The sequence below is a fragment of the Ochlerotatus camptorhynchus genome, unplaced genomic scaffold (assembly GCF_037179485.1).
Source record: "Ochlerotatus camptorhynchus isolate MF236.1 unplaced genomic scaffold, CSIRO-AGI_Acam_v1.1 ptg000715l, whole genome shotgun sequence".
In the NCBI taxonomy this organism is placed as follows: Eukaryota; Metazoa; Arthropoda; class Insecta; order Diptera; family Culicidae; genus Ochlerotatus; species Ochlerotatus camptorhynchus.
Genome location: NW_027041190.1, coordinates 93724 through 105629, shown reverse-complemented (window position 1 = coordinate 105629; position 11906 = coordinate 93724). Strand labels below are relative to the sequence as shown.

Genomic DNA, 11906 nt, shown 5'->3' with positions numbered 1-11906 from the left:
CTCTCGCCTTTTCTTCTGGCCACCTGAGTGAGCATTTTAAGCACTGATAGAGTGCCATAGTCGGGCAAGGACGTAAATATGTAACTGTAAGGCTCAATTATCCAATTGAGTAAGACCAGATAACATTTGAGTTTATTATTGCGAGTTGAGAGTAGAGGACCGAATTCCTTCATTGTTTGGTACTTTATTAAAGTTCTGAAAACTTTAGTAAAACTTGGACAACTTAAGAGTTGCAGAAACTTTCCAAAAACAAAGTCCAGAAAACTTCAAAGAAGTTGGGAGTCCCATGAACGTCAGCAAATTGCGGAAACTTAAATAAAGTTCTGAGAACTTATGGAAAATTTTATAACTATTTATTAGTTCTATTGACATAAAACAAATTCCGCGAACCTTCAGGAAGTTCTGAGAATTTCATTTAAATCCAAAAATTTAAATGAAGCTTCAACAACTTTAAGAACGTCCAGAACCACATGGAAGTTTTAAGATCTTTAGAGTAAGTTCCGACAGCATTAGGGCAATTCCATGAACCTCAAGGAATTATTACAAACATCAGGAATTTAACGGGAGCTTCAGGATGGATCAACGAATTTCAGAGAAATTATTTTCAGGAAAATTTCGTGAACTTTTTCATAGTTCTGGAAAAATAATGGAAGTCTAGAGAATATTATTGAAGATCAGAAGTCTTTAGGAGCGATCCAATGGCTTCAAGAAAGTTGAGTTTCTGAAAAATTATATATATTTAAGTTTTATGGTGTGCTAATACAGACAGGTTTACCCGTACCCTTGTTTTCATTAGAGAGAATTAAATTGTGTACACACTAATCGAGTCAGTACGGTTTTACTGAGTTTTTGAATTGCGGAACTGTTGGGTAAAAGTTTAAAAATCTGTGGAAAATTTATTAATGAGAAAAAAAATTCTGAACTTGTACATACTTAGTTCTGTTAACCCCATTTAATGATAGAAAATATAATTGGTCGATTACATTGATTCCTTACGGATAACGGTCATTTGAGCCGGTGCCGGTGGTGTAGTGGTAAGCGTGACTGCTTTCTAACACCCCAATGGGTCTGGGTTCAATCCCAGCCGAGGTCGGTGGGATTTTTCTGAGGCATAAAAATCTCTGGTCACGTCTTCCTTCGGAAGGGAAGTAAAGCCGTTGGTCCCGGCCCATGTGTGTTGTGAATGGGTGCGATATCCTACGCAGGTGTGGAAGCTGTCTTCCTGCACATTCGGTTGCCGTCAATGGATGGCAATCGATGTCCGTCGGTGATTGGCACTAGATTGCGGAACAGAGACCGACGTTAAATAAAGGAAAGAAAAAAAAAACGGTCATTTGAATTTTTACCGACTTTTTTAGCAATTCAAAAACCCAGTAAAAAAATACTGACTCCTGTAAAAAAAATCTTATTGTGTATACATACCATATTTACAATTCATCTGTAATACTAGAAAAGATATGGTCCAAAAATATTGAAAAAATATTTATTGGAAAAATACCTAAATTCAAATTGCCGTGTTTTAACGAAATTTCAAATGGTTTGTATAGTAAATTTAGTGGACTTTCTGTTTGAATTATCATACTTTTTTGGAGGGTGGATCTCTCTGGGGTCATTGTAAATATATACCCATGAAGTGGTATGTTCTGCTGTAAGAGATGTTTATAACGGGTGTTCAATAAAAAATGAGAATGATTTCAATACCTTTCTGTAATTAAAGTGAGAGCATCGTGACTAAGTTGCGTCGTTCGGCTGACCAGGGTCCCTGCTCCAATATTCATTGACGTTTTTTTGAAGAATAAACATTATGTTTTTAATAAAAAATACTGAATTCGTTGAAAAAAAAATTCCTCTACTGGCTATATGATTGAAAAAATTCTCATTTTTTATTGAACACCTTATGCTTCCTTAGGCAAAGATTTTTTTGAAATAGAAGGTCTTCAAACCTAAGGATAGTTTATGACAACATTTACTCACAAGATGGCACTATAACGAAAATGATCAAGGGGCGCCTTCTAAATACACATAATATAAAGATATCTACAGATCCTACTTACATGGATGGCTCTCGTCTTGAGCAAAATTGTTTAGATGGACAAAACCTAACCTGAGGTAAAGAGTTTAGTTCAGAATTCACGCATAAGGCAGCGCTAGTGTGACATTCATATTGGGTTGTTTGCCCCAACCTAACATATCTACTAAATAAAATGTTACCTTCTTCGGTAAAGTTGTTCAGATGGACAAGAGGTAAGGAGTTTAGTTCAGAACTCACTCATCAGGCATCGCTAGTATGACATTTATTTTGAGTTGCTTGCCATAACTAAACATCTTGACTAGATGGATAAATTTTCTGTATTTTATCCTAATGCACACATGGAGACAATATGAATGTCACACTAGACTCCATAATATTTCATAGTGCATAAATATGGGTACAATACAGAAATTTCATATTTTTTTAAAAAGGTTGAAACAATGCGTATAAAATGTGTGTTGTAAAATTCATATAAAATAAAAATAAACAAAGCTGATAAGCTCGCTAAGCTGTTTGTGACTACCTGATTCGACAGTCATAGAATGCGTTTAAATTTATATTATACTGTAAAAAAATAACGGTGATTTAACTTCAACATATAGCTACGGCTTCCATTTTAACTTACCCGCATTTAAACTTGTCACGATGTACCTTAAACGAATTCAACTCAATAATATGATCAAGGAGCAAATCAAACAAAAAAAATATTTCACATTTCACGTTTATTTTAAATCCATGGCTAGATTTTATCCGCTTTACTTTACCAACTCATATATTTCTTTTCAACTTTTCTAGCTCCACGTTTCTCATGACGGATAAATCAGACTTTGTGGTGAATCTTGCGCTATAAATTAAATTTCTTTGATTTTAGTTCGATGGATTACCATTCGTTTTAATTTCAGCTTGTTTGTTTTAAATGCGCCACACTGCTTTCAACAGTATAGTTTTCCAAAAGCTTATTTCGAATAATTTTAAAATCGCAAAATGGAAGTCTATGGTTTGTGGGATTTACGGTACTCAATCTAGGTTATGGTTTCTAAATTCATATTTGGATTGGTTTTTTGTTCTATACATTCGAGATGCTTCTCCAAAATTCATGGCAGTTTTACTCTTGTTTGCAATTGATTTATCATTCAGCTTAAGCTATAAAGTCGCCATAATTCAATGTTTGATGTAAATGTGGGTCTATTCAACTCTTGTCAACATTACTAATAGAAACAGTAATGATAGTGAATGATTTTAATTCATAGTTCTACAAATTATTTTTTACGCAACCTAAGGAAATTTACATTTAAGTCAGTACAGTTTTCTTATTTTACATACAGTTTGTGATTCCATGTAGTTTGTTTTAATATCATCCCTTGGATAGTGTTATGCATTAAAGGTTTTTAGGATTGTATGAAATACTAGTTACAATAAGTAACTGGGGAGTGCTGTCTGTAGAACAGAAAAAGAAACATTTACAATGGAGCACAATCGCCACAGAGTACTGTGGAATATATTAAACAATAAATCAACTTTGAGCAGCTAGATGCCATTGTTCAAAGTTGCTTTGAAAAAGTTCATATATCAATTTTATATTCCTCGTTGATATAGTTAAAACGTAAACATTTCTGCAATCAGTTTATCTTCTGTGGAAATGTAAATTCTCAATTCACTTTTAAACTAATCTAACTTCTTGAGTCGTTACTCTCACTAAAGCTTTCACTTGAATCGTGCCGGCTAACAGTCGATTTAGGCTTATATTCAGTAATAACTACGGTTACCGAGTTAACTGTAACTTCACGGGTTTGTCCACTAGATCGATCAATATTTTTCAACCTCGCAGGGTACTTGGACCGCTTGTTTTTGTTACGCGATGATTTACTCCCTGGCGACTTAGTGTTTTGTGCTGGAGCTCCTGATGCACCCGGGAATGCCTGAGTTGCCGCCTGTTGTGCCACCAAAGCTGAGTTCAGCCGGGGCTTGCGGGTCGATGTGCCTGGAACCGAGTAAACTGAAATTAATTATAATGCATTATCTTCTGTTCTGCAGTATTAATACATAAATTTACACGTCTCGAAAACAAGATTGTATTGAGTATCAACCTGTAAATTTTGAACAATTAAAAATAAAGCACATTCCTTTTAAATTAGTTGCCACGATTTCTAATGACACTCAAAAGTGTCTTAATAGTATTAATGTATTGATTGGAAAATTGATACACAAGTCATTCTTCATTTTGACGAGATGAATTTCATCTACCTTTTCGTACGTCACACATTAAGCACTTGAACGCTTCTGCTGTGTTTCTATAAGTGCAGACACTACAGTCCCAAAAATTTTCTTCTACTACTTTTGATTGACGTTTTGCGCGGCGTATTGGAGATTTATTCTTATCCATTGCTTTCATACAATGTAAAAATAACTTCAATAATCGTTTGGGGATTAGTTTAAACGCAAAATTGGAACCATTTTAGCGACAAAATCGTGTTTTCGGTAGATTTTTTTCAGATTTTTCACTGCCTTTTGATGATGGCTGCAACAAATGTCACTTTCTGCTTTTTCTTTCTTTTACAAGTTACAAATACCCGGTTTAGCATTAGGACGACTGCATACTATAGGTGAGACAAAACTATGATTGTAGTGGTGCGGTTGGCAGATATCGTTACTGGTAATAAAACAATAAAAGTAAATAATGTCACCTTGCGACTGGGAGTTAAATAGAACATAATCAAATTTAACTTGTCCAATGCTCAGAAATAATCTAAATTTAAATTCTGTGAGAGCAAGAGCTGATCTTCATCATATTAAATTTTATACACAGTAAAAATTCAGATAGCATACCTATCGCTGAGTTGTCTTGGTTTTTACAGACAAGTCTTCTAATAGTACGTTCATAGTACGTTCAAACGCTGTCCAGACTGGAGAGTTATAACCTACCCTAATAAAAATTGTATGGTTAATTTGCTTAACGACGTGTTCTGGGTATCATCCAAACCATTTATGGAATAGTTCAATGATTTGGGTTATCGTTCGTTTATGGTTATTTTTTATTAGGGTATCTTGATGTTGGTTTCTGTGTTGCAATTATTTGACAACCGTTATAACATGTTATAACTCTCCAGTCTGTATTGCGTTTAAGAAGTTAGTTCTTGCTCACTAATTAAAACATACCCATAGCTTTATTAGCGATATTTTTAGTTCGTTGACTAGTTCATCTCGTATTGTATACAAATTCGTTGGGATGGTTTTATACATTTTCTATCAAAAAGAAAGCTAGTTGAACTTTAAAATTAAATAATCGCTGGTATTCCATTTATGATAATATGGGGGGAAAATAAGCCATCGTAATATAGTGGAATATTATATGAAGCTCATAGTTCATCTTTTCCTTTTTAAATATTCTTCAATCATCATCTTTAGTATACACATATATGTATACATTCACACACTAGACATCTGAAAATTCAAATCAAAGAGAGGAAATGAATGTAGTGTCGGCCTGAATGCCCCTTATTTGGGCCCATACATAAATTATGCAATCAACTAAATCCATAAGTACCGTCCCAATGACGCGTTCATCTAGATAAAATTGATGAATAGCAGATTTTTAGCGATGGGCCCAATATTAGATCCATAAGCCAACATTAGAGCTATTTACCGACTTAAAATTATTGAATTAAACACAAACAGGGGAGATGGCAACAGTGCATGTAACCTGACATTCGCTTTCCCGCTCACACGCTAACTTTAAAGTACCCATTAATGAGTAAAAAAAGACCCATTTTGAAGAAAAGTGGCTTAACTCATTAAATGAGTAAAACCAACTTTACTCATTAATGAGTATTCAATGGATACGTCACAAAATGGGTATTTTTACGCGTTATAATTTTTCTGAGCATGCGTAAAAAGTACCCATTTTATTGATTTGTTTTTGCTTCATGAGGCTACCAGTCATAAAATAAAGAACCTCTTGAAATCTTTGCAAGTATAAACCGAAATCATTGAAACAAGTCATATTTTTGTTATTGTCACATAATTATTGGAAAAAATAGCCATTTAAACATAATATTATCACCATCATCAACCGGTACGATGCAATCGAGGCTTTCCTCGAAGGGTGTTTTCGTCATGCAGCACAGTTCACTGCTGGAATCGATCCTTGAGGGATGTCGCTCATCGAATGGGTCCGGATGTTTACAAATATTAACTTTGTTTCTCCCTTCACTGGAAACGGGTTATATTTTTGTTATGCCAACTTAATCCTCATCATAATGACACTTTTGATTCTTACCTCGTAAAATTGGTACAGGACCATACCCGGGAAAACTGTACTGTTGTTCTTCTTTAATTTTGTATTCCGTCACAATCAACATCAGCCGGATGGAATCTATTAGTTCAATAACTCGCGTAATATTGTGAATCGAAATAATTTTGACCGATTTACAAAACACTTCACACGCGGAATCTACGGAAGCTCGATTCGCTCGCTTGCTAAAAATGATCGGACATTTTGCATTTTCACTATCATGACATCACATCGATCGAGCCACTAATTATTTTTACCCATTTTTATTGCATGTAGATACTTTCCAAAATGAATAAAAAGTACTCGCTTTCCATTTTTTGATAATACCCATGTTTTGACACTTCAGAATAAATTCAAAAAATGAGTACAAGGTACTCATTTACTGGGTACTTTCAAGTTAGCGTGCAGGGGTGTAAACCAAATTTTATACAGCGCGGTCAGGGAATGCACAGAGAAAAAAAAGTACCCTAAATTTAAGTTCTTTTTACTTAATTTTGGTTAATTTAGAGTTTTGCATCCCACTCTCACTTTTTGTTGTTGTCAAAAACGGAACGAGAGATTGGACTTTCTCAAGGCCGGCGCACAATAGATACGTTTTCGGGTTTTTTGACAGATAATGCATGGGCTAACTGTCAAAAAACCTGAAAACGTATCTATAGTGCGCCGGCCTTCATGACTATCGTTCAATAAGCTATTAGTGAGTATATGAGATATTCTCTAATTTGAGTCAATTGAACTTAATTTTGGGTAGAAAATACTCATGAGTAAGTAATTATTTTTGCCGTAGTCAAATGTAAACTACTATAAGCGGTTTACTCAAAATTAGCTTATTGAACGGAACATGGGAGATGAGTGAAAAGAACTTCATTTTGGGTAATTTTTCGGTTCCGTGGTGATTTCTGCAGCTGCACGCTAACTTGAAAGAAATCATTAATAAGTAAAAAATACCCATTTTGAAGAAAAGTGGCTTAACTCATCAATGATTAAACAATTTTACCCATTAATGAGTATCTGTTACCCATTAATGATTAACAATTACTCATTAATGGGTAACAGATACTCATTATTGGGTAAAAAAATTACTCATTTAATGAGTTAAGCCACTTTTCTTCAAAATGGGTCTTTTTCAACCATTAATGGGTACTTTCGCTAACGCTAACGTGGGTGACATGCCGCCATGTTATTGAAACCAACATCTGAAACGTCACAATTCCAGTGTGAACTGCAAAAATGGCGTGACTGAATTGTCTTATTTTTATCAAATGAAATTATTTTCCCTTTTATGCCATATAAATGATTGACTACGTGGTAGAAAATCAGAAAATAATATTTTATGAGTCCTAAGTTTATTTTTCACAAAATGTAGGCAAAAATGTAGGCAAAATGTAGGCAAAAATAAGAATATCCAATTGTTTACAAATTAGGAGCTGTCAGTGGGGCCCACAATTCGCGGGCCCGCAGCGATGTTAGCTCTTTTCAAGGCAAGGCAAACAAGATAGGAATGCCACCTGTTAAAGTATATGAGAGTGCACAGAGAATGGGACGAATTTCTGAGAGAAGAATCTCTCTCCAGAAGTTCTCACCACCAACCTATTTGAATAGGCTCAATACGAAGAGAAATATTATTTGAGAAAATCTTCTCCAAATAATATTTCCCAAACCCTTTTTCTTCCTTTTAGTTGGAGATGAAATCCACCACCCAATAACCAAACGATAATCTTTACTATTAATAAGATTTATTATTGGTAACCAAAAAAGTATTAGTCATAGAAGATAATATGCAAAAGTTCAAGTGACAATGTCTTTCTCAACTGATTTGTAGCTCTAGTGATGTTTATCTATCTACGCGGAATTCTGTCTGCTATAGCTTCTACCGTTTCGTGCTTTATGCACACACACTACTCTGCTAGTTGTTTGATCTCTGATCTCGTCTCTGAGCTTTCGTCATAAGCAGCCAAAGCTGCGAACCCTATTAAAAATAAATTGAATTCTAACACCTCCCCTCAATTTATCATTCCTGTCAAACTAAACAATTTTTGAAATTTAACTTTTGGGAGAGCTTTTGTGAACATATCTGCTAACTGTTTTTCACTTTCCACATATTCGATCTTCACTTGTTTTTCCTTCACCAGTTCTCTTATGAACATGTATTTTACGTCGATGTGTTTCGTCCGTTGGTGTTCCCTTGGTTCCTCAGCGATCCTAATACAGGGTATGTTGTCCTCGTAAAGTGTGAATGGTGCAAAAGCCTCAAATTCCAATATCAATCTGAATAAGAAATTAACCAGTAATAGACCCCCATACGGTACGAGAAAATACACAACTTAACAGCAGCAGTGACAATGTCACACATTTCCAGGGTCAGTCGTTTATAAACAGTTGCTACCGCGTCGTCAGCGATGCGCGCTGGCTTAACTAGGTGCTTCGCGAAAGGTCAAAGTAAACATTGATGAGTAAGCATCCTACATAGCCGTTCCTACCGCGAGGAGCATTAATTCTTGTTAAAAAAAACAGACACCGACTTTCCAAGAGAAAAACTATCTGTCTCGCTTTATATGTACATACTGGAGAAAAACTATTGTGTAGAGTTTAAGTAACAATTTCATGTATAAAAGGTTTCGAAGAATAAAGAATCGGGGCAGTTGTTCTGATGAGTTATTATCCGAGGTTTGCTAGGTGCGGACGAGCACAGTTCCAACCTCAGGATAACTGATTCATCAAAGAGCTTTTTCCATACAGTAGAAATGGAATTGCACTGTCTTTCATTTTACGGAAAAAGAAAGACCACGCGAGTTGTTGCTCTACGTTGGGCACTTCAACACGGGAGTGAAACATGGATGCGCAACGGAGTATGGGCGCTTCATCTGGTGACAGCGGAAACTAAACCGCTATTTTCAAGTGTTGGAACGCCAAAATTTCGACTGGCTAAAATCAGTAAGTGTTAAAAAACCAAAAAGTGACTTTGATTAAATTACAAAAAAAAAAAGGAAAAAGTGAACTAGTGATTAATAAAGAGTACAGCACATTGGTGCACATCTGGTCAACTATAAAGATATGGGGACTTCATCTGGGAACTTCATCGCAGACTCAACAAGGAATAACCCTGATCCTGCTCCTGATAGGGTGAGTACACAGTTAAAAAATATAAAAAAAAAATAAAAAATTGTGTAAAGTTCTGATACATTACCGTATTATAAATATTTTACGCGTACAATATTATAAATAGTATACATTTCATCTTTGTAAGCAACATTTATTGCAAGATGCTTAATGCTTAATCAACCACTTTAAGGGAACGTTAAATTAATTTAAACAAATTTAAAAGGCCAACAGGCAAATTTGAATAACAAAGCAAAAAAAATGAAAAAAAAATGTTGTCTTGAATTTACGCTGAAAACGTTTTTGATCCATTTAAATTCGCGAAAAAGCAAGATAATAGCTATAACCATAATTTAATAAGGGACTGAGAAATAGTCGCATTTTTACTCGTTTGCTTCGAAAAACAAACAAATATGGCAGAGTTCCCAACTGAAAGAGCTATTCAATGTATTCCAGAGTTCAGAGGCGCGGCCTCAGAATTACCATCGTTTCTATACCAGTGTGATTTCTTCGCTAAGAAATTGCCAGTAGAAGAATCGCATGAACCTTTAATTCAGGTAATTTTGATGAAATTGAAAGATCCGGCATCAGGGTATTTCAAACGCATTTATGCGGAAACATGGCCCGAAGTGAGAACCAATCTCGAAAGAGAATTTGGGACAAATGTTAAACTGGAAGAAATTTTCCAGAAAATCGAAACTTTGGAGCAAGGACCAAACGAATCCTTTCAAGATTACAAAGATAGGGCATTAACATTAAAAGAACACGTGGATGAATATGAAGAAAATAATGCCAAAGGCAGAGAGTCATATGCACTACGGAATTTGAGGATACATTTTTTGGGAGGTTTGAAAAATAGGAACTTGAAAAATATGGCAAAATCACAGAAAAATAACACCTTCAATGAACTAGTCAAATGTTTACAGGAAGAATGTATCTACGAAAAACAAGTTGAGGATATCGAAAAAAGACTTCAGTGTATTCACATCGCTGAAAAATCAAAATCACAAAGGAACCGAAATAATTGGGATAATCATGTCAATCAACCCAAATATTTTAACCAGTATCAACGAAACCATCAACAAAACAATTCGTTTGATAGAAAATTCGGATCTCATAGAGATTTTCCGAATAATTTCGTTAGGTCTAATCAAAGGCCGTTCAATGGAAATCAAAATGTTTACAGGGGCACGAGTTGCGAATACCAAAAAAATAATAATTTTAGCAGAAATATGAACAACAATAATTCACCGAATAGGTCTGACAATTACAAACGGAATGATAAGGGAAACAACAACATAAATTACCAAGGTGAATACAGCAATAGATACAATGACGAAAACCGCAGAGAGAATTTCAGTATCAGAGATAATTTCAACACAAGACAAAAACTAAAATTCCGGAATCATGGAAAGACACATGTTACAGATTCCCAATGTTTTCACGCTGGGATAAAATTTGACCCAATCGTTACAACAAAGCATAAATATCCAATGTTCGGTGGAAATAACGGAGATTTCTACTGGTATATGTCAACAGCAGAAAACCCGGAGTTCTTTTGCAGATACTATTTTAACACAAGTAAAACCGAAAATTTTATGCATAAAAGTATAGCATTGAAAGTGGGAGCAAAACTGATAAACCCACTTAGTGTGGCATATACAGAGATAGACGGAGAAGAAGAAGAATCATTTGGAGACATTTGGGTCAATTTAAAAATAGGCAGAAGTAACATACCAATAAAATTTAACTTAGTTCATAATTTAGCTGTACCAGCCACGATAGGCACAGCATTCGCAAGAGATCATATCGAAAGTATAGGTGGGAGCTTCAGATTTGCAATCTTCAAAAGCTTCTCTCATCCTATAAATAAAAAATATATTGATTATATACATAGAGAAAGTAGTGTGAAAGACATTAAACGATATGTGGAAATTGAACCATACGTTTTTAAAAAGGACATGATAGGAATTACAGCGGATGAAAATATAATTGAGAGAAATAAGGAGCTCTCAAGTAAAAATAGTCATGAAATAAAATTTAATTTTCATGCAATAATGGGGAAACAAAATAAAAACAAGCAATATAATAACAGCAAATCACCCCTTTATAATATAATATCAAATAAAATAGCACTTAAAAAAATCTATTCTAGAGATAACTTATTTTTTGTCGAGATACCTACATCTAATAACCCCGCATATAAGCTGCGATGTTTACTCGATACAGGTTCATCAGTAAATCTGCTCAGATATGAAGCAGTCAAATCGCTAAGAATAGACCAAGTAAATACAAATGATACTATAACAATAGCGGGAATTGGAGGAAATACAAAAACAAAGGGATCAGTTAATATAGGTTTAATCATAGGAAACATAGTATTCCCAGCAAAATTTCATTTAATGACACATTTATTAGTACCATGTATACTCGGAGGAGAGTTCCTTCAAAAACATGTAGCACAAATTGGAAGAAATTTTGAAT

At 34.7% G+C, this 11906-nt stretch overlaps 1 protein-coding gene across 2 annotated transcripts; it reads right to left on the bottom strand.

The window, feature by feature from the left end:
• Positions 1-2739: 2739 nt before the first annotated feature.
• Positions 2740-4584, bottom strand: RYBP (ring and YY1 binding protein). 2 transcript variants are annotated; one of them, XM_065238143.1, is made up of 2 exons: positions 4277-4544; positions 2740-4013 (listed from the first exon to the last, which is right to left on the bottom strand). In XM_065238143.1, exons 1-2 carry the CDS (start codon positions 4422-4424, stop codon positions 3703-3705), a joined length of 459 nt encoding a protein of 152 aa, XP_065094215.1. In that variant the 5' UTR covers positions 4425-4544; the 3' UTR covers positions 2740-3702. The 2 variants fall into 2 exon arrangements, 1 of the variants encoding a protein (XP_065094215.1); XR_010518889.1 differs by having other exon boundaries at positions 3871-4028; positions 4277-4584.
• Positions 4585-11906: the final 7322 nt, after the last annotated feature.